This window comes from Magnolia sinica, chromosome 7, assembly GCF_029962835.1.
Source record: "Magnolia sinica isolate HGM2019 chromosome 7, MsV1, whole genome shotgun sequence".
NCBI classification, from domain to species: Eukaryota; Viridiplantae; Streptophyta; class Magnoliopsida; order Magnoliales; family Magnoliaceae; genus Magnolia; species Magnolia sinica.
This window is the reverse complement of record NC_080579.1, coordinates 15966254-15990391: the sequence shown is the minus strand read 5'-3', so window position 1 is coordinate 15990391 and position 24138 is coordinate 15966254. Positions and strand designations below refer to the sequence as shown.

At 39.1% G+C, this 24138-nt stretch overlaps 1 protein-coding gene across 3 annotated transcripts; it reads right to left on the bottom strand.

Moving 5' to 3' along the window:
• Positions 1 to 482: 482 nt before the first annotated feature.
• LOC131251137 (ABSCISIC ACID-INSENSITIVE 5-like protein 2) lies at positions 483 to 15182 on the bottom strand. 3 transcript variants are annotated; one of them, XR_009173598.1, is made up of 4 exons: positions 13126 to 15135; positions 12959 to 13030; positions 645 to 911; positions 483 to 553 (listed from the first exon to the last, which is right to left on the bottom strand). XR_009173598.1 is itself a non-coding variant. In XM_058251672.1 (4 exons), the coding sequence occupies exons 2-4, from the start codon at positions 13963 to 13965 to the stop codon at positions 831 to 833; spliced, it is 993 nt and encodes a 330-aa protein (XP_058107655.1). In that variant the 5' UTR covers positions 13966 to 14012; positions 15063 to 15182; the 3' UTR covers positions 483 to 830. The 3 variants fall into 3 exon arrangements, 2 of the variants coding, with proteins under 2 accessions (XP_058107655.1, XP_058107654.1); XM_058251672.1 differs by having other exon boundaries at positions 483 to 911; positions 13126 to 14012; positions 15063 to 15182; XM_058251671.1 differs by having other exon boundaries at positions 483 to 911; positions 13126 to 14306; positions 14341 to 15135.
• Positions 15183 to 24138: the final 8956 nt, after the last annotated feature.

Below are 24138 nucleotides of genomic sequence, written 5' to 3'. Positions count from 1 at the left end.
TTTATTCTTATGGATGTTACCTTCCTGAATGTATCTGGATGCGATCCAAATGGGAAAAAAATAAGGTGCGATTTTTTAAAGCATCCAAATTTATATATTATTAACACCCAGTTTTTTCGGACACGAGCATGAACTCTGGCCGTGAAATCTCGGGTTGTTACAATGGAAGCAACTGATCCGATGGTAGGAGGTACAATGTTCGATGGTGCTTTAGTTCGGCTATTCTTGTGACCCACTTTCTGGTGATCCAAGCCACATTCATACAATAGAGCATTGGTAGATAGGAATTGGGAGACGCCCCCAAAATTTCCTTTATCAGGCCAAATTGTCTTACTTTTCCCCGTCAAATCTAGACTGTTGGTTGTAGTTGTCTGTTTTCATTGGATGGCAAGATTCATCTGATAGGTGAGATACTAACGGATGGAAAATTCCACTGGGCTCACCAGATTAGCAGCTTAGGCCACCGAAAAGTAGGTCACAAATGAACAAAGAAAATACTGTATTTATCAATAATGTATCATACAAATACCTCATCTTGAGACTGGAAATTCATCTACGCGATAATAAAACCCTATATCAGAATGTTTATGGTGCTTTGTAATTCCACGAGAAGGTGATTATAAAAAATGTACATAGAAACAAACCTCAAAGAGAAGTTAGCAGCAAGCAGCTCTTGAACAGAATTCCAACGCTCCCACAAACTCAAACAGATAAGCCTCAAGCTTCAATAAACTCGAATGCTGGTCTGACTCCAGCTACTGATTGTTGCTAGTCTGGAAATGAAGGGAAAATACCCCACACAAATCTACAAAACTTCATATCAACACAAGTCATAAAGGGGCCGAGCTCGTTCTACGGAGTCGATACTTTGGCTCGGGAAAGGGCGCAGAATACAATATCCTGTCCAGTTCCTGTAAATAGAAGAAATACGTCAAATCGGCTTTCCTTGAAATGGTTCCTTGCAACAATGAAAGTGGAAGAGAATTTTAATCAATGTAAAAACAAGGAACAATGAATATCCTTTCAATTTCGAAGACAAAAACATGCAGTCCACATTGAAATTTTGCTTAAACAGTTGCAATTGCCTGAACTCATCTTTTACTTAGTCATAGGAAATAAAATGACGAAGGGAAAATTGAAATGGTTGGCATTGCAATACAGAAAAGTCGACAGTCAAATAAGGAGAAAAACTTTATATCTCTAGGGGGCTGTTTGTTTTGACATTTACATCAGTAAATGGTGGTAAATAAATAATTATTATTTACATAAGGAATTCATGCCAGCCGCCCCTAGGACGTTGACAGCTACAGTCATTTGATTTGTTTTGATGCTAATACCAATGAGAAAAAACTAAAACCTGTGGGGCCCACCATGATATGTGTCCGATCCATACCATCCATCTGTTTTACCAGCTCAATTAGGGCATAAACCCAAAAATGAGAAGGATCCAAAGCACAAGTGGACCACACCACTTGAAACAGGGAAAATTGATGCCAACCCTTTGGAGGCCAGGGCCACAGAAGTTTTGGATGAAGCTGATATTTGTGTTTTCCCTTAGTCCACGTCTGCCTGACCTTATGAACAGGTTGGATAACCGATACATGTCATTGTGGTTCCTAGGAAGGTTTCAATGGTGGAAATCATTATGCATGTTTCCTGTTGTGTGTTCCAGTTTAGCTTAGAATTTTTGGACTCATGCCCTGAAATGAGCTAGTAAAACAGATGGACAGGATAGATCAGACATACATCACGGTGGGACCCACATATTTCACAAGCACCCCCCATCTAATTTTGAAAAGGGCGATTTCAAATTTCGAGGCGTAAAAACTTGGGGCAATCCTCTCCTCCAACCAGCATAGAGAGGTCATCATTACTTATTTACCATCATTTACGGTGGTAAATGGAAAAAAAAAAAAAACCCAAGTATCAAGTAAGGAAGTTTCATGTTATGTGATAAAAGACAGGAATGAACATCAAAATGTTCAATAATGTGACTGAGGCTGCGAGCGCCACTACCTTGAACTGAAAAGTGGTACCTGGAAAGGCATGCCTTTTGAAGATTGAGTATTTATTGAGGAGAACTCCAATAGATATGATTTTATGAAGCTTACAAACCTCTGGTTGGTATTGAAGAGTGGTGAATGGAGCATTGAAGATTGGGTGGTCTACAACTTCCATTTCTTTCTTTTAAGTGATGAAGTTGCTCCTGATAGATTTGGAGTTCGGTGGATGAAGTGGAGATGTGGCTCTGAAGTGGTCTCTGCATGCCATGTGAAGTGGACATGTGGCTCTAGTGCTATGCATAGTTTTAAAACTTGAAAACTCGACTCAACTTGATGTTCAGCGGAGTCGGGTTGACTTGAACTCCTGGGCAAGGCTCTACTTGACTCGAATCGTTATTTAACTATTAATTTCATAGTACTTAATGTAGTTATATGGAGCTTAAATAAATAAATAAATAAATAAAATCAAGAAATATCAAAGAGCGGCGCAATGGTTATATACATAAGATCACCTCAAAGAAGTCTTAGGTTCAATTCAAGCCTCTTATTTTTTATAATGACAAAATTTTCCAGCGTGCGGCTTAGTTTGAGTCAAGTCAACTCAACCAGTCACACCTAATCAAGAGCAAGTCACTCTGACTTTCAAGTTCCATGGTGACTCAGCTTGAATTTTGTCGAGTCGGCAGAGTTTCGGCTTGAGTCACTGAGTTTTAGAACTATGGTGCTTTGTGATCTCTGCATGCCCACGGAACTCCAGTAAAAATTTTGTGACTGCTATTCAACTGGCTATGTCATATGGGATAGATTATTGGGGAGTTAGCAAGCAACATGAACGGAGGATGAGAGTGTTGGGAAGACGAGGATGTTACGATGGATGTAGGAAGGCTTGGAAGAATACAAATCATAGTGTAAAGAATTAGGTCACCAAAGCAATTTAAGGGGGTGCTTGTTTTTCCATTTACCACTCTAAATGGTGGTAAATAAGTAATGATGACCTCTCTATATTGTTTGATATTTGCGCCTTGAAATTTGAAATTGCCTTTTTCCAAATCGGATAAGGATTGCATGTGTGAAATCTGTGGGTCCCACTGTCTGATCCATGTCGTCCATCCGTTTTACCAGCTCATTTAGGGCATCAGCCCAAAAATGAGGCAAATTATAAGCTCAAGTGAACCACACCACAGGAAACAACGTGTATCATGAAGTCCACTGTTGAAACCTGAAACCTTCCTTCGGCTCACAATGATGTGTATCAGTCATCCAACCTATTCAAAAGGTCTGATGTGCCATAAAGGCCGTTACGTGGACGTAAAGGCTGTTATGTAAAGGTAATGGTGGCAACTGTTATACGTTACGGGGTCGTAAAGGCCGTAACAACCATTTTGCACAAAAACAAAAAAAAAAAAAAAAAAAAAAAAAAGAAGAAGAAGAAGAAGAAGAAGACCTATAACCACCATTAAACGCCCATTACGCCCCTTATAAAGGCCATAACAGCCCCGTAATGGACTGTTAGGGGGCAAATACATGTTTTTGATTTTTTTTTCAACATTACGAGACAAATACAAGTTTTTCGGGTTTTTCCTTTTTAGAGAGAGAGAGAGAGAGAGAGAGACCGTAATGGCCGTTACAGGGGCTGTAACAGCCGTTACGACCCATATCGTAAAGGTAACGGTGGTGGCCATTATGGCCACCGTTATTGTTATGGAATACCTTGAGTAAGACAAACATGAATGAAGGGAAAACACAAATATCAGCTTCATCCAAAACTTCTACAGCCCCCAAGAAGTTTTCAGCAGTAAGCATTCAATTCCCCCTATTTCAAGTGGTGTGGTCTACTAGCACTTTGGATAAATGAGCTGGTAAAACAGATGGGCGGCATGGATCAAACAAATACATCACGGTGAGCCCCAAATATTTTAGTTTTTCCTCCTCAGTATTAGAGTCAAAACCTATCAAACGACTATAGCTATCAGCATAGTAGGGGAGGCTAGTATGAATTCCTTAGGTAAATAATAATTACTTGTTTACCATTATTTACCACCATTTAAAGGGGGAAATGGAAAAAACAAACAACCTCTCACATATACAAACCAGGATATCGGCTGTTACAAAACCATTACGTGTTGTGGGGCCAAAATGGCCATTATGGAAAAAAAAAAAAAAAAATGGCCTATAACTGTTCATTACAGGGCCTGTACATTTTTTTAGAAGGCCATAACGGCCTTTATGGCATGTATTGTAATGGTAATTACTTACCGTTATTGAAAACCTTAACACAAACACCATCATGCATTAAGTACAAAGCACATATTTATACTGTCCAACTGGTTAAGACCATGGTAGTACCATACACTGCTATGGCCTTATAGGGAGAGTTCAACACAACTGAAGATGTATAAGATGGCAAAAAATAATTAAAAAAAGAAAATCATATCAGACCTATACCCAACATCCTCTACCTGAAGTTTGATAATGTTTAAATCTTAAGTTGCAGAAACCTTCTACCAAGGTGCCAATCCTGATATAGGTTCGCACTCCCGCTTCTAGGCTTTCATAGTTGCCAACAATCTGAAACAGATGCTTCCCCGCTCACAACCAGCCTGTATCCATTCTGCTTGTCCTCATGATTTTGTGAAATTAGCGCTTAGACAAATTTCAATATAGGATACATTCTTAAAATGCCCGCCATATATGAAATTTATTGGATATCAAATAGCATCAAACATCAGAAAGCTTGATCCTTAGTTACCAAAAGCAATTGGAAGTGGAGACTATATCCATAGGAAGGAAGCCATTTCTCATCCTCCGCTCATGTTGCCTCCTAAGTCTCAACTGCCCAAGATTTTGCCCCATATGGCAAAGCCATCGAATAGCAGTCTTCAAAAAAATTTCACGGGAGTTCCGCTGGCAAGTGGCAATCAAATAGCACTCTCAAGCAACATCTCCACTTGGATCCTTACTCTTGCTCCGGTGGTAGACTCTCAGGAGTTTCAACACCCGGTCAAGGGTTCGAGTATCCATAGGTGGTGAAATTCCACTACAGCGTGAGTGTGTGGGGTGTGTGTGCGTGTGTAAATAAATAAATTAAAAAAAAAAAAAAAAAAAGCTACATCTCCACTTCACCCACCCAAATCCATCGTATCTATTGGTAACAATCTCATCACTTCAAAGATAGAAATGGAAGTCGTACACCACCCAATATGCAGTGCACCATCTGCTGCTCTGCTCTCCATAACAAATATTCAGTCTTCAAGGTGTGCTCCTCAAGGAGGGAGAGCTGCACCTAGTTAGAACAATTGTGCAAGGAAGCTAAGGCCTTTTCCCTTATCCCTAGAAAGCCCGGTGTATTAACCAAACAAGATTTAGTCTTTCCCCAATAAATACTAGGTACATTCTATCATTCTCCAGGAAACATTTAAAAAAAAAAAAAGAAGCAGGGAATGAATTCCCCAACAACAGAACAGGCCCTTAGTTGTGGAAACCTTCTACAAAGGTGTTGGTCCTGCTTCCTGTTCGTGCTTCCGCTTCCTAGGCTTTTAAAGTTGCTAGCTTTCAAACAGATGCTTCCCACTTCCACACCCAAATCCCTTCCCGCTTGTCTTCATGCTTTTGTGCAATTAACGCCTAAACTAGATTTCAACACAGGATACATTCTTGGAACAGCCAATATGGATGAGGTTTATAGGTATCAAATATCCTCAAACATTGGACAATTAGAACATAGAATACATGCATAGGAAGTAAGCCATTTCTCAGGCCTAGTGCAGCTAGGAGCTAGAGAACACTGAAGTGGGAACACTGCCCTGAATTCTGAATTGGCTTTGGTCTGTTATATAGACTCTGATGGTGATTTTATAACTCATGTAAAGTATTCAACATGGGTTCATTGGTTCGTGTTATGGGTGCTTGCCTAATCACACATTTTAAAATGAAGCATTTCAAGAAAAGGCCTAGCTCACCAATGAAAGGGAAACATTTTACACCATCATTGCCTTAGATGCCTAGATACTTGTACACGCTCACCAGACCAACAATGCCACAATGCATTAGATCCTTGTATATGCTCACCATACTGACATTTCCACAATGCATTACTGATAATGGTAGCAGATGTTCCTAGGACACACGGGTAGCAGATGCTCCTAGGATACTTGTAGGATGTTTTGTAACCAGATCCTTGCATATGGGACCTTGACTTTCAAGCTCCTATCAAGTTTCTTATACAAACTAGTGGTATGGCACATGCAATGCACATGGAGAGAGTAGGGTAGAGAGAGAGAGAGAGAGAGAGAGAGAGAGAGAGAGAGAGAGAAACAGAGAGACTCAGGGAAAGGGTTACACGGAGAGAGAAAAAGAGAAGAATTTCGACCATGGGCGCCACATGCCCAAATTTCCAGGTGCTGTGACCCACTATATCTTACGCTTTAGATCTGCCTTGTTTTAGGCCGACATCCTAACATGAGCCTGCACAACAGATTACAGTGTGGATGTTACATATTCATCACATTGGGCTCCATAGAGCCTTTATCTCATGGGCTCCTCTATCACTACATCTTCTGTGCGGACTACAAGCAAAGAAGAGAAGAAGTGCGTGTGGGTTACTCCCAAGGAGTTGAAAGGTCAAAAATGCCCTCGGGTTGAAGGGCTGCACGAATGAAAAAACAGAAGGTTCCTTCCCTCCCACAACTAATTGCAGGGGCAAAAATGTCCAAAAGCTGCTGGAGTTATATATACAATAGAGACACGATTTCATAAAATATTTTTTTAGCAGAATCCTGCTGTAGTTAGGTTTGTTATTTTCAAACTCAAAGCAATTCTGGATTGGTTCTGTAAAACTCAGCATGTCTAAATAGAGTGACATAGAGACATGTTGGTGTGTAGAGTGACATAAAAGAAAGAATTCTCATAGCATTAGGCTGAAATAGACCAATCTGGTATCTCTGTCTGAAACAACTCCTAAAACAGGTGAGTGGAGAGGAAGTCTCCACCAAAATTGAAATAATCTCATTCCATAATTAAAAAGGAAATAGAAAGAAAAGTATGATGATTTTCAATGAATATGTCAGAGAGAAATTACAACCATAGAGCTCTATGGAGTCTTTTCTGTTACAGAATGATTGAAAATTTCCCAATTTTAGTTCAACCTTGTCTAGAACTAGAGAGTTATTTCCTCAAAAAGCTGGGACAAGGCAATGATGGAGATGACAACGATAATGATGACGACCATGATGCCGATGATGTTTAGGGCTGTCAACAGGTTGGTTTTAGGTCAGGTCCTAGGGTACCCATGCATGGAGCCCCCTACAAGAGTTGGTAATGGATCCTGTGGGACTTGGGTCCAGGTATCACATGCAAAGATACGAGGCCCAGAGCCAATCAGGTCTGGACACCCTTGGGTCTATAATGTCCACCCGAACCCGTGAAAAGAAAAGCCAAAACCCTAGAATCTACATCCAGACTTGAAACCCAGAACTCTGAAAACATACCCATCCAAAGAGAAATTGGAAAGAAAAAAGCATAAAATCCTCCAAACCTTAAAAAACAGCTCCCCTTCTACCACAAGAACTTAAAAAACAAAAAGAGAGAGAAAAAGATACCAAACCCATATGAAGGAAAACCTTTTCAGATGGTTGTCAATCTGGAATTGAACAATTATGGTGGCAATGATTGGCAATCATAGATCTGGACTGTTTAGCAGGTAACTCTGATCGACCTCATTTTTAAACTGGTCTGAGGTGGCAGAACCGAACCCGACCTGAATTTTGAAATGGTCAGAAATTTGGAACCAGGCCTGCTTAAATTGGGTCGGGCTCCCTAATGCTGATGTTGATGATGATGATTATAATGATGATGACTATCTAAACTAACCTTCGATCGCCCTCTAGGTTGACACATATGCAGCCTAAGAAACAGCCACTGACCAATTTAAATCCCCATACTCTATGTATATTCCTACTAAAAATAAAATCCTTAGAATTAGATACTCAGCTACCCATAAGCAAGACTTGAAGACAGTAACCTATTGACCAAGTAATAACCTACATGTGGCTGAAATCTAAATAAAATGAATCTTCTTCCTTTTTTTTTAATAAGCTGAGCATGGACCCAAGACCCCATAATCTCAATGTTTAAACACATCCTACCCACCATTGAACTACAGGCACAAACCCCTTTTAGTCTGATTTTAAAAAAATAATAATAATAATAATAAAATCAAGTGTCCAGTCCTGTTTATAAAGACTTCACTAAAAATTCTTCTGGATGAGGCCATAAACACCGGAAACAATAAAATATAAAGCCCATTTCCCACCGAAATAGTTGCCCCATGAAACAAGTGGGCTGTACTTATAATAAAATCCAAAACACTATGTAACAGACTAAGGATAAGTCCTATTAACTCAGAAAAATCTGACATAAAATTGAAGGAGAAAATAAAAGATCACTTGGGGCATCTTCCTAGTAGAAAACTGATGCAGGGACATGTGATGACCTAATCCTAAATGCATGTATAATCAGGTTAAAGAATGTTCAAATAAATACACGAATCAACTAACCGTTTACAATCAAAGGAATTAGGTAAATTTCAACACAAAGATGAGGTCATTCCGTCAGGATCATGCCCCTAAGGCCTTAGCATAAAATCACGTAAACAATAAAAATGGAGGACCTACGGATCTGATTCTACTGACTAATCATTCATCTTTTCTGCTCAAACTAGAAAGTGGATATCTAGAGAGGAATGAAAGAGGTGAAGAATGAAGGGTTCGAGATGAAGAAAGTATAGGTCCTTTTGTCGTCAAAAGAAAATAATGAGGATGATTCTTACCTTTTCCTGCACCTCGAAGATCTAGAAAGAAGGAAACTTGAAATCGGGATGGAATCCTCAACACCCAAGGGTCAATCCTAAAACCCTAATTTCTTAAATAAAGAGGAAGAAAATAGACGAATTTTTATTCATTCAATAATAACGAAAATAAGGTTTCTCACAACGTATATATAAGTCATGGAAAAAGTAAAAGTGCACTAAAGCCCCTGAAAACAAGAAAAATAACAAAAAAAACGAAAATAAAGAAAGTGCAATAAAGCCCCTGAAACAAAAAAAAAAAAGAACAAAAACGCCTAAAACTAAAACACCCGTGTGGTAGGGTGTGAAATCCGACCCATGGATATATGATCAAGGTGCGGTCATGCCGCTCCTGCACTCGTAGTGCGTCCGAAAATGGGTCCGATGGACCCAACATTCATCCACATCAACTCCTCCACTCCGATACTCTGTCGACGACGTCTCCTCCTCTGGTACCCTCTAAAGGGTGCACCACTGATGTCCGCATCAAAAACCCTCATTGTTGCATAACGACAAGCGGAGATGAATTTTGTATGCGTCAGGAAGTTCTCAATGTAATTGTTTCACGATTACCAATCAAGGGAGGAGGGAGCCAAGATGATGGTCCCTAGTCCCTATGACCTGAACTAGGTCCTCTCAGGGCTCATTGAGTGTTGCCATGTTTGGGTGGTTAGGTGGAAAAGATAAGGTTGTCAACATTAATCATTTGAGGGGCAAAACTTGTTTCATGATTACTTATCAAGGGAGGAGGGAGCCAAGATGAGGGTCCCTCCAACCTCAATTAGGTCCTATCAGGGCTTGTTGAGGGTTACCGTGTTTGGGTAGTTATGTGGAAAAGAGAAGGTTGTCAACATTAATAATTTAAGGAGCAGAAAGATGATAATCACAAATATAGCTTGTGTTCGACGAATGCAAAATTCATGGACCACTTGTTCATTCATTGTGCCATTGCCTTGTAGATAAGGAGGGGATTCTTCAAGTTCTTTGGATGGTTTGAGTGATGCTAGGGCCTGTTGCAGGTTTATTCAAACCTTTGCATTATCAAAAGTCTCGCTGTTGATGGACCTTTAGTCAATTCAGAAGGAACAAAACAACAACGCCTTCAAAAAAGTCAGAATCATCAAAAGAGGTTTTTCTTAGAAGTTAAGAGCAGAGGAAAGGTCATTGAATGCACATTGGTCATAAGGCTTCTGTTGGGTGTGGTAGAGAAGATTTTGTTGCTTTGTGGATTGGGGAGTGTGCGTTTCACATTGGGATGATTTCTCATCATCCCTATTCTCTTGAATTTTTTCTGGATCCTTCCTCTATTTTGTTTGCTTCTAACTAAATTTTCATGACCATTCAAAGAAGATAAAAATAAAACGATTTCTAAATGAAGCATGGCAAGGTTAAAACATTTAAGAGTCAAAATTATAGAACTAAACATGAATATTGGAAGTCTAACATTGACATTCAGGCACTAGCAGGAGAAGACAACAAGCACTTGTTGTCTTGTGGGGAACTTTCTCCCGCTTTCTTAATTTTATCTTTTGTTGCTTGCCCAAAAAATAAAATAAAACCAAATGTTAATCACATGCTACGAATGGATCTCGTATCTATATCCATGTCCTGAATTCTTGGAAATGAGAATGAAAATGCCAATGCTCATAACATGGCACACCCGTCAAGTTCACCCAAACAGTTTGTGGAATGCCTATTCTAATATTCCAAATCATAGCTCAAAAACAAAAGCTTGCTATCCCTGTCCTTATTCACTTTGCAACAATGGCTTTCCAAACATGTAATGCATATGCCAAACATATCTGGCTAATTCAAATAGAACCATACTACACATGCATATAATCCATAACCGCATTCATGAATATCTTCAAATTTCTTCTATTAGAGGAGGGAAAGCCAAACCCATTTGGATGCACCTCCTGAAAGGGCATTTGCATGCACCTCCTGAAAGGGTGTCTGCGGCCTAAACACCATTTTGATCCAAACAGCAGTTGATCTTCTGTGTTTGGATGAACTTTACAAACCCCTCATCTCATCTCCAGCTTAAAAAACATAGGTTTTAAGATGCCAACTTGCCAAAAACCAATCCAATTGTTTTTTTTTTCCAATTGGTTTTTGCCAAGTCGATGGAAAAAAGCAAGATTCAAAACTCCAAGCATGTAATGCATGCGCCAAACATATCTGGCTAATTCAAATAGAACCATACTACACATGGATATAATCCATAACCATTTTCATGAAGATCTTCAAATTTCCTCTATTAGTGAAGGGAAAGCTAAACTGCCCATAGGATGCACCTTCTAACAGGGCGTTAACAGCCTAAACGCCATTTTGATCCAAACAGCAGTTGAGCTTGTGTGTTTGGATGAACTTTGCAAACCCCTCATCTCATCTCCAGCTCAAAAAACATAGGTTTTAAGATGCTGACTTGCCGAAAACTGATCCAATTGGTTTTTGCCAAGTTGGTGGAAAAAGCAGGCTTCAAAACTCCAAGCATGTAATGCATGCGCCAAACATGTCTGACTAATTCAAATAGAACCATACAAAGTGTGCATATAATCCATAACCGTGTTCATGAAGATCTTCGAATTTCTTCTATTACTTAAGGGAAAACCAAACTGCCAGTAGGATGCACCTTCTGAAAGGGCGTTTGCAGCCTAAACGCCATTTTGATCCAAACAGCAGTTGATCTTGTGTTGGATGAACTTTGTAAACCCCTCATCTCATCTCCAGCTTGACAAAATAGGTTCTAAGATGCCGACTCACCAAAAACTGATCCAATTTTTTTTATTTTATTTTTTTTTTTTTTCGTGATTGGTTTTTACCACGTTGGTGGAAAGAGCAGGCTTGAAAACTCCAAGCGTGTGATGCATGCGCCAAACATATCTGCCTAATTATACTACCCGTGCATATAATCCTTAATTGTGTTCACGAAGATCTTCAAATTTCTTCTAGTAGTGGAGGGAAAGCCAAACTGCCTGTTTGGATGCACCTTCTAAAAGGGCATTTGCAGCCAAAACACCATTTTGATCCAAACAGCAGTTGATCTTGTGTGTTTGGATGAACTTTGCAAACCCCTCATCTCATCACCAGCTCGACAAAAATAGGTTCTAAGATGCCAGACTCACTAAAAACCAATCCAATTGGTTTTTGCCAAGTCAGTGGAAAAAGCCATCCAAACAGGCCCAAAAGTTACAAGTGCCGCATTTCTAACGAGCAATGCAGAAAAACTCTTCCTGGTGCTGTCCACACTGTGTTGCCATTGTAATCCTGAAAATGTTATTCAGATTGTGTGGCAGCAGATGCCTCATAGTAATCAACATGGTAAGTGGTAACTAATAAATTACAAACTAACACCAAATCAGCAAAGGTGGAAGTCATGGAGTAGATGTTGATTATCTAGAAACACCATGTTACATTCTTCATATACAAACAGATAGCTGAATATTCATTAATCATGATACTGAATAGAAGAGAGTTGTCTACAAGATTCAATATCAGCATTTCATTGTTTTGTCTTATAATAGGTATATAAGAGCCAAGCCCTTTCATGTTGATTTCAAATGCTAAAGACATCAATTTTCATCAAACTTACTAAGATGTCTTTGGATTCATAAAATAGAAGGTAGAATCAAATGTACACAAGCATCCAATTCATCATATTCCAAGTCTGAAGAGATACTTCAAGTGAATCAAAAGCACAAATTTTGTAATTTAGGGTCCATCTGCGAGTGCAGAGCAAAAAGGGAGCAGCTTGAATTCGTTTCTGCCTTCTTTTTCTTTTTCTTTTTCCTTTCTTTTTTTTTTTTCCTTTTTTGTTTGAAGTCATGAACAGTGTTTGAAATTAACAAAATATTATTTTGGGGGCAGAAAGGCGGAAAAATGATAAACCGCCCATACCGGTTTCATTTTCCATACCATGCACATTCTCAGTCAGCTCAAAAGAGTCACCCCAATCACTATTTCAACCAAAAGTCGACTTCCAATGGAACTTTACGAGTTCAGCTTCACCTCAAAAAGAAAAGAAAAGGAAAAAAAAAAAAGGGAAATCCGGTGATAATATAAAACAGGGAATTGTATTTTTAATTCGAAGGAGAGATATAGCCCATACCTTCAGCTTCCTGAGCCTTTCATTCTCTTCTTCCAGACGGGAAACCTTGATCTCCAGCTCATTTGTGTAAGCCTGTTTTTTCAACAGGGACAACAAAAATCTTCTCAAGACGCAAAAACAAAACCTAACTGCTAATTTTGAAAAGATGCAACAACATTGCAAGCAACCTGCTTCCTGGCCCGTGACCGCGCCGCCGACTCTCTATTCTTGATCATTCTCTTCTGCCTCCTCTCGACAGTCTTCTCAACCACCTCTCCTGGAGCATTACGTTTCCGTCCTGGAGTCTGCGTATCCGACAGAGTTCCCATCGCCGGTGATGACATGCCCATTTGATTTTCTGGATATCCGACATCCAAAAGAGGACTCCCACCTGCACCCAAAGGCTGCGCCACAGGATGGCCTGGCATATAACCACCCATCATGCTTTGTTGCTGATACTGCAACCAATGAGCTTGCTGTGTGAAGTTCTGGCCACCCACCATCGGATCAACACCTGCCACAGAACCCACATTGCAAATCCCTTCAAGATTCTGCAAATCTCCCTCGACCACCTTTCTGTTCTCCAAATCTCCAGCAACAATACCTGCCCTCACCAAGAAATCCTCCAACGTCATTTCTCCCAGGGTAGGTTGCCTTTCCTGAACTCTTCTCATTTCACTGTTCTTCTTCTTCCCCTGTTGAATATCTCTCCACACCTCATCAACAGTCTTCTTGCTCATGGCTTGGGTCAATGTCAAGCTCCCCTGCCGCTGCAGACCAGATACAGAAGCAAATTGGCTAGCGGGGGTGCCATCCTCAGTGTCTATCGTCAAGGCTTGGTTAGTTTCAACCGACCAGACATTCTTGAGAAGCTCGTCAAGATTCATACTACTCAGAGGTTTTCCTAAGTCTCCTAAATGGTTTTGGACTTCATCAAGCGTGAGGCTATACAAAGAGCTTTGTCGAGCCAGCGACTGATACTGAGACTGTTGCCCCCCACCTTGAGACCCCATTGTCTGAGTTCCCATTCAACAGATCTCACCCAAACAACTGAAGAATTTGAGGCACGTTTGAGCTGATTTCCAAAAAACAAGATAGCTCAGTCGTTTCAGTTCCTATGTGACGTTATCTAAGGCCAGTTTGAGAAGCGCAACACAAAATCCGCTGTGTTTCCAAATTCAGCTTCTTTTATTTTTTCAATGTAGGGTGGAATTAACAAATTCCTTTCATCGGAAACGTGAACTGAGGTATACTGCAAGATACGGCCTAAATCTCTCAACCCAAAAGATAAGGCTCAAGATGAGAAACAAAAGATTACCCTGAAACGGGCTAAAAGATTCTGATTTTGTACCTACAATCCACCTAAAAACTCCTAAACTCTCTCAACCTGAATCCACGAAAACCTGAAAATCCTTAAAACTCTCCGAACTAGCCAAGCGAATTCTACATCAGAAACCAATTTCTAATAATACCCAAAAGAATAAAAATGAAAAAGTAAAACAACGATTGAAAACAGACCCAACACAAAAACCACTTAAAATGGGCTAAAAGATTTCATCTTTCCCAATACAAAAAGATACATCTCTTACCAGCAGTTCTTCCTTGAAACCTCTTAAACTCCAATCCACAGAACCCAACAAGGAAAATCCATGCAACATTCCAAACCCCCAAATCATTTAACCACAACACCCCAAAAACCCATTTCTCACAATACCCAAAACCACCAAAAAAATCACCCAAAAAGAAGAAGAAGAAGAATAAGAAACTCAAAATAGGCTAAAAGATTCTATCTTTTCAATAAAGAAATTATTCCTAAAATCAAATCAAAACAACAAAAAATATAAATATAATAAAAAGGACTTCAATTCCAATCTCTAGAGAAGGCCAAGAGGAGCTTTCAAACTAAAACCAATATCACAGAACAAGATTCCCACCAAAATGTCATCCAAACAACCACAAAACCTTATATAACACATCAAACAAGCATTATAACATTCTCAACAAAACCCAATAACCACAAAAACATAAAAATAATATAAAATCTCACTGATGGAATTTTTCTTGCCAGATTTTCCTCACAATCTAAGCTTCTGACTACAAATTAAAACAACCCACTTGCACTTGCAGGCTCTTAGATCTGAATATCTGATCTGAATCCAAAAACAAAACCGCCCACCATTTTCTCCTGCTCCTGTATATATTTCCTTTTATATATTTGTAATCGACGTGTACGGGGAAGAGATCCTCGGGTCCACCTCAGTGGACGAAATCCTTCATGCTATTTCATACACGGCATGTTTTCACGATGATCCGAACCGTTGTTTTTTTATGGACATTTATGGATGGGCCATGGAACAAAAATCATAGTGATTGGACCGTTGGAACCATTTAAAAAATAGTGTTCATCCATATGATGAATAATGAATAGTGGAGATCATCTTGGGCGACATTTTGTACATGGTTAAGATTGTTCTTTCACGGTGCACTTACGTAGTGTTATAATGATTGATGAACGGTGGAGATCACCACCCATGTGTAGATTATCATCTGTATGATGCAGAGTACACATGGGGAGACGAGGTATCAATCTAGTCCGTTCATCTACTGGACCCTACCATTGATAGATTATGTTACAAAAATCACACCGATAACATTCCTGTCCATCAGATTGATGCCCTCAAAGATGGACGAACGAAATTAAAAACAATGATCACTCCTTGGGTCCTGTTTGGCCGGACCGATCCCACGGTATTAGGTGGGATGGGATTCAAAAAACATTACCCAAGGCAGGGACTATTCCCTGTTACATGGGATAAGCTTAATTCCCTTTTTTGTTTGTAACACGGTGGTACATTGAAAGGATATAACTACCATCATTTGAAACTATTGACAATAACACATGTGTTATATCTAAACCGTTCATTTGTTTGGTAACCTCATTTTATGGCATGGGCCTAAAAATGAGGCAGATCCAAAACTTATGTGGCCCCAAAGAATTTTTCAACGGTAAGTATTCAATCCCCATTCCTTTCTATGGTGGGGTCCACTTGAGCTTAAATCTAACTGATTTTTTTGCCATGCTCTAAAATGATCTCGAAAATGGGTGGACGGTGTGGATATAACCCACACATCATGGTGGGACCTACACAACTTGCTAACATTGAATGATATTAGCACGGGACCCAGAACGATTCTATCGAGCCTACTTCCAAGCTTTTTCACTCTTCCCAAACATGGAGTGGAACACACGACCAGATGCAATTCCATCCCACCTAAGCCTATCTAATCCAGCCGGCCAAACAGGCCTTTGGAGAAATATTATGAAAGTAGTTCAGTAAGCTTTCCACTTTAATGGCCATAAGATAAATGGTTGGATTTTACCCTGACACGTGTACGGTAGAGAGATGGCTCTAGCATATTTCAGTGCTCCTGATTGCACCATATCACCAAACGGGGGCGGCTTCGGGTTACCCGAGTAACACAAGGGTAATTTTTTACTGTAGACACCTCCTTTTACGTGCCTTACCAGCCCCGACAGACCACAAACATAGATGTCCGAAATAAACCCCTTCTTGTATGGACAACATATTTCGAACTAAAATAACCCTCCTTTTTCACCGATTTCTTATATGAACCTGAGAATATTTTCATCCATGCCCTAAAAATCATCTTCCATCGCCAAAGTTTCCCGCCAATGAGAAAAATAATTACCCTAAAAGACACCATCTACTTTGATAATTATTTCAAGTAACAACTCATTGGGTATTATCCTAACCGTGGAGCTTACATAAATAATTTTTTTACATATATCCATGCCATTCATCTATTTTTCCAGCCCAGTTTTAATGAAGTGGTCCTAAAAATTAAGCAGATCCAAATATTAGGTGGACCACACCATAGGAAATGGTGGTGATTGAAATCCTACCATTAAAAACTTTCTTGGGCCGACATTAATGCCCACCGTAATGTTTATTTTCCATCCAACCTGTTGATAATGTCAAAATGAACTGGATAGATGGAAAATATAAAAATCCTATTGATTCAAAACTTTCGAGGCCCACAAAAAGCTTTTAATGGTCAGTCACCACTGTTTCCAATGGTGTGGTCCACTTGAGAGTTCGATATTCTTGAATTTTGAAATCAAATATTAAAATGATCTGAAAAACCAGATGGACGGCTTTGATATACAGAAACTTTGTCAGGGTGGGCCCCATACAATAAGGGTAACACCCTCTAAGGTATTACTGGATTTATGTTACCACCGTAAATCCCACCTTTTATCCAGCGTCTTTTATGTAGGATCCAAAACCTACCTTCCCAACTTAGACCTTGCATGTATGTACAGGGCATTTGAGGACGAAAATACCCCCGGCTTTCAAATTGATTTTTCGTTTCTGTAGACCTATTGCTACGGATTATAACCGTAGCAATAGGTATCGTAAGTAGGGGCATTTTCGCCCTCAAATGCTCTGTCCGTATATGCAAGGCCTAAGTTGAGAAGGTAAGTTTTGGATTCTCCATAATAATAATAATAAACGCTGGATAAAAGGTAGGGCCTACAGTGGTAATTTTATCCCAAACATATGATGCAACTGTAAAAGGCGACATGCAACCCAAAATGTCAAATACCCAATTTAGGATTGCCCAAGCTTTTCTTTCTTCGTTTTTTGTTTTTTCTGGTATACACCCCTTTTGTATGTGTCCAAAAGGGTAGACTTTCCTTTCCTTCCTATCAAAGAACAAATGCTAACTTGCAACCGTTTGTACCATAAGTTACTATCCAACGGCCAGATAATTTCTAGCCTTTGATCTATATGCACCATCCAACCCTTACAAGAGATTAGCCTAGCCATCAGAATTTCCTCACCCAAAAAAAAACCTGATCAACTGAACAGATGGGGCTCACTATGGAAATTAAGGGTTGGCCGCTGATATGATCCACAACACAAGTTTGGCCCACACGATTAGTGGATTGAGATGATTATGATAATGGGGCTATTCTTTTCTATGGGCTGTTGTGCATTTATGTGATAAGGTGGAATTTATCTGTTGTTTGCATGTTTAGTTAGCCGTCCAACATGTTGGACATGAGCATCTCTTCATTTTAAATACTTAGGTACCCGTACCGATGTGTAATATATAGTAGAAATTAGCCGTCCAACGGGTCTCTTCATTTAAAATTCCTATGTGCTCGTCCAAAGGGTAATATATAATAGAGAATTGACCATAATATAATATATTATAGAGAATTACACAAAAAATTACCTACTTTACTTAATATAGAATTACATTTAAGCACCTTCTTTCTAGGTCTCACCGCGACATGTGTTATGTCCACCTCGTTCAATCATTTTATTTAGATCATTTCAAGGCATGAGCCCACAAATAAAGATGGATCCAAAGCTCAAGTGAACCATTCAATAGTGGCATCATTATTCCCATTGCTTCTCATGGTGTGGTCCACTTGAGCTTAGAATATATTTGATTTTTTAAGTTCATGTTCTAAAATAATTCAGGAAAATGAATGGACGGTGTGGATAAAACAAATACATTATGCCCACAAAATTTTTGTCACATGGAAGCCAAGTTTTCTTAAGAAGTTGTACCTCTCAACATAATTATTACTTCTTTACACTTAATTCCCTGTATTAATATACATCAAATACTCTTGTCATACAAGCAAAAGGGGTTGACGGCTCGAGTGGACCTCACCTCGATATTTATGTAAAATCAATCTCGACCACTGGATGTGTCACCCCCTATTAAGGCTAGAGCCTAAAATTAGCTCAATATATGATTTGGTAAACCATATAATTGGAAAGAGTATACATGACAATATTCACCTTCCAGATTGTTTCCCTATGTGTTGCCCCACATAAATCACATATGTGCTGATATTTTAGCCCCATGCCTAAATTTTGGTGCATCATCTAATAGTTGGAGCAAAGTTCATATAATCTTCGGGATGAGCCTTATAATAACCAGAGGTGGATGTCTCTCTTCCAATTGTTTGCTTTGATGCGGCTCACTTAAATTATAGGTGAGGCTAATATTTTAGAAATGAGCCTAATGCATCTTATGGTCAGGATGGAACTCACATACATGTTATGAAGGGCTCCACAAAAATCTAAGGCAGGCAAAATTCTTTTTGGATTTTAATATATCAATGAAAATATATGTTTTCCGGATACACTTGGGAGATTGATGCTCCCCTTGATTTATTTTTTTTATGTGGTCCATTGTGATTTGTATGTGAAATGTGAAATCCACTCTGACTTTTAGATGTGTAATTTCACATTAAGTGCAGGCCAAAAACATGTTGTAATTTAATTGGACAGCAGTAAAGGAAAAGACGGGAGAGATGTGTATGCTTTGATTTTTACAAAGCCCATCGCGATAATTATATGAAATCCACTCTAACCATCAAATAACACACCAAAATTTAGGGCCAAGTCCCAAAATAACACATCAAGAGAAATAGTTTGGATGATAAGCATTGCCCTGAACATTATTTCCAACCACATGGCTCATATGAATTATTAGATTAAGCTAAGTTCAGAGACCTGTGCCTAACAGAGAACATCATGGTGGGCCCAGATGAGCCATTGACCCCTTTCCTTGTACGGTGAAATTAACCCGCCATTAAAATATATGCAGAAGGTACTTATGTAATAATTACTTACTGGGGTAGATTATTGAAACTTTGGTAAGAAATGTACCAGAATGTACATTTTATAATAATTAGGTAGTTGTTTGTAAAAAATTTTTATATATAAAGCATAATGTGTGCCAGCCCTGCCATACAGATATTTTTGTGCCAGGGCTGTGGGGCCTTAGAAATGTTCGTGACAAATCTACTCCGTTCATCTGTTTTGAAGACCACAATAGGGCAGTATTTTAAGGGAGCCCATTAGCTGTACCCGGTTAACACCATACCCTAACCGTGTGGGCCCACCGTGCTGTCCATCTGTTTTTACATCTCATGTTAATAGGCCACCTCAAATCTTAAAAAGATCCAAATCATAGAGGACCATGCCAATAGAAATAATGATGAATGACCATTAAAAACTTTTTGCAGGCCAAGAGTTTTGGATCAACTCCTTTCATACCGTTCTTCTTGACATTATCAACCGGTTGGACGGCAAAAAAACATTACAAAAAACTTACTATGGGACCTTTGGAATTTTTAATGGTGCCGCACTCAATCACCAATGTTTCCAGTGGTGTGGTGCACTGAGATTTGGATTGCCTAATTTTCGGCATGCCATCCTAAAATGCTATGGAGAAACATATAAACAGCAGATATACAAAAATTCATCAAGGTGGGCCCCACAGTTAGGGTAACACGGGGTGTTTGGTGCATGGTGTTAGATGGGATTAGATGGGATGGAATTGCATTTAGTCCTTCCCAAATTCCATCCATTATTTGGGAAGAACTGGGATGGGTTGGGGTTAAGTAGGATGGAATTACATTTGATCCCATGTGGGATTTTCATAGATTTTGAAATCCAATAGGCACATGGGCCCCACGTTGATGCATGTATTTTATCCCCGCCGGCTTTTTTTTTTACACACGCAAACACACCCCACTCACTCACCCTAGTGGAATTTCACCACCTATGGATGCTTGAACCCTTGATCAGGTGTTGAAACTCCTGAGAGTCTACCACCCGTGCAAGGGTAAGAATTTTGCTTATACACACGTACAAGTAACCAACATCCATTGTAAAATTGGCTCTTGATTACAATTTTATAGTCCATTAAACATGATTTTGCTTCACCTATTGTTTTTTCCATGGCAAGAATTTTATCCCAAACATGGGATTTAATAGCCCAAATACCATGGTATTTCCAAACATGCAATTATTGTGTAATAATGGCAATTCCATACCATTTAATCTTATGGACCAAACACGCCCTGTATTATAAAACCCATATGGATTAAAAAAAAACTTATGTAGCCCATACCACACGAAATAGTAGGGATTGAACGATAGAAGTTTTATCTGAGTGGCAATCATGGTATATAAACATCACAATCAGATTCAAATTTCAGCCGTGGACGTTGTTGTTCCCACTGTTTTATTTGTGTGGCCCACCTGATTTTTAGATTTATCTGATTTTTAGGTTCCTACCCTACCATGGTCTTTCAAAACAGATGAACAAAGTGGATAGGGGTGCATATGAGTCAAGCTAACTTGAAAAGCTCACTCGACCCGGCTTGAAAGGCTAACTTAAGGCAAGCCAAGCTTGTTTACTAAAGCTCGAGTTAAGTTTAAGCCAAGTTTGACTATGGTGTATTTCAACTCGACTCGACTCGAACTCAACTTGACTCGAAGTTCGAGCTCAAGCTCAACACAGCTTGACTAATATATTTTAATAATATATATTATATATATTATATTAATATTATATTAATATAATATATATATATATATATATATAAGTAAAAAAAATAAAGAAGTTAAAATTTAAAAGTTTTTACTAAAAATATCCTACCCGACCTTATCCATCTCTATTCCCTCTTTTTATTTCCCCTACTGAGGTAAACTCGACTCAACTCGACTCGAACCACTAGCACGACTTGAAAGCTTCGGCAAATAAGCCAAGTTTCAATGTTGAGCTTGAAGGCGAGCTCGAGCTCGAGCTCTAGCATAGCCTGGCCCAGACTGGTCAAGCTGAGCTTGGCCCACCTCGGCTCGACTGGGCTGGATGTACAGCCCTGAGAGTGGATTTGACACAGACATCTGTGGACCCCACACAGCCCGCCCCGGCACGGATATCAGTACCCAGGGTCAGAGGCAATCCACTCCCAATATAATATAGGTTAGAGGATGCTGTGTGTATGCCACAAACTAACAGAAGTAGGGTGACCCACATTTTTCAACACTACGCATACATGCATGACGATCTGGACCGTCCCAGTTGGGGATTTGGTGATCCTGTCTTATTGGAGGACATTGGATGGTAAGTGAAAAGAAATTTTCGAGGGCTCAAATTCATTAGACGATCTGAGACTTTAATAATGACCGGTCGGCTCAGTCATTGGCATTGCATGATCCAAACTGGGTGACATTATCACAATGTGCAGATGTTCTTTCATGTATGTGTGGTGAATAAACTGCCACGATTTTGTAAATTGCAACAAACTCACATTCTAACCAGACCCTTTTCATGCATACCCTTTTCATATAGATGTTGTAAGATACGGTGTGCTGTCTTTAAAAAGAAGAGCATGGAATCTCAAGATGTCCCTTCATTTCTGACCTAGTTTGGAATAAAGATCATTTGCCCCCAAAGGAACTATAGTGATAAAAAACTTCAGTATGCATGACTTGAATGCACATTGATCAAAACCATTCAAAATGTAGGCCCCACCTAGATGGGCCCAAAATTACACTAAGGGCGTATTTGGGAATATATAAAATTACTAGAAATCAATTTCATTTCTACAGGTATAGGTTTTCTGATGTTTGTATTGTAAAAAAATAAAAATAAAAACTATGGTGGAAATTGACTATTACGATTGCCCATTTCTTCTTCTTCTTCTTCTTCTTCTTCTTCTTCTTTTTTTAAAAAATTTTATTTTTAAATTAAGACTAATTTGATTTTCTTCAAAAAGTCGACTCATAATTTTTTCATTGATCATTGGCCTGTCAATATTTTCAAGGAAATTAATTTAAGAAGCAAATCATGTTTGTTTATCAGGAGGAGTTTTCCATATCCACCCACACTTAAGGTACATCCCAAGCAGGCCATGACAGAACAATATTAAATGCACATGAATGCAAACCTTAGACCTTCTCTTGATAGCATGGAAACTTCTCATGGGCAAGGTCGGAAACATAGCATGGGCAGGGTCCTGAAATACTAGGCTATTATATAACTATCATATCACGTAACACCTTTTTTTCCACACAATTGTTCCGGAGGGTTGCTTATCTACTATGGGTAGGCTTAGAGCTGTATGGGAGTCGAGTTAGCTCAGTCAACTCACGCGACTTGCCTCAACTCGAATCGGATTTGAACCGAGTCGATCTGGTTTTTGGAGCTTGAAAAAATTTCGAGCCGAATTCAAGCTTGCCTGTGCTCGACTCTACTCAGATCGAACCTCGACTCGAATCGACTCGTATCGAGTTGGCTTGGTTATTTTGATATTGATGTTGCTTGTCGAGTGTTTGATGAAATGACTTAGTGTTGTTTCGGGTACACACATTCTCCTCAGGATCAGCCGGTGGCGAGGAAGGAATATATACAAAGCAAATCACTAAAAAAGAACTTTACATTATAAAGCTACCAGCGTATCTTAATTTTGATGCTACCTAGTGAGTTTTTGATGAAATACTTATAAACTATTGTTATTATCTTTCATTCTGTGAGAAATTGAAGATGCACTTTATATGTTTGAGAAAATCTCGCACATGCTCAAACTCGGCTTGTACCGGGCCAAGTTGTTGACCGAACCAAGTCAAGTTGGCCAGTCAAGCTCAAGGACCGAGCCAAGCTAAGTTCAAGCTGGGGTTAGCTACTGGCCGACTCGAGCTGTGTCAAGCTCAACTTGATTCGACTCGTGTATAGCTCTAGGTAGGCTGTATGAAGCGTATTTATTTCCCTAGCATATTTTGGGTCAAAACAAAGAAGTTGGGAATTAGGATAAGGAATTTTGCTGAGATTGAGTTAGTTTCTTTCCTTGCTGTGGCTATATATGCTTTTTAGGATGTTATAATAATAATAATAATAAGTTAAGACTTGAATGAATGGTTATGACCTTGACAACATGCAAATGAATGTATAACATTGAAGAGACAATTTCCAATAGTTGACACTGGGGTAGTATTTTCTTCTAAGAAAATAAATTTTAAATATAAAATATTTATTTTTTAAAAAGTAAGTAAATGTAATATGATTTTTATAATTTTTGTAATTTTAAAAAGTACTTATGTGGATTAGTTGTAAGAGAAGGGGGGTTTTTTTTTTTTTCGCCACAAGAAACCTAGGTTCAAATCTTTACAAGGATGATGCGAAGTGTTTTAAGGTTGCTTGGGTGCATATTAACGTAGTTTGTACGTCGCAAGTATGAACCCTCTCAAGCTTATTTATTTAGCACTTAGTTCAAACCCATTGAGTCATGATGCAATTAGTGAGTAAACCAGGATTTATCCAATGGTTTGACCTACTAATATGTAGGGTTCTAGCCATGG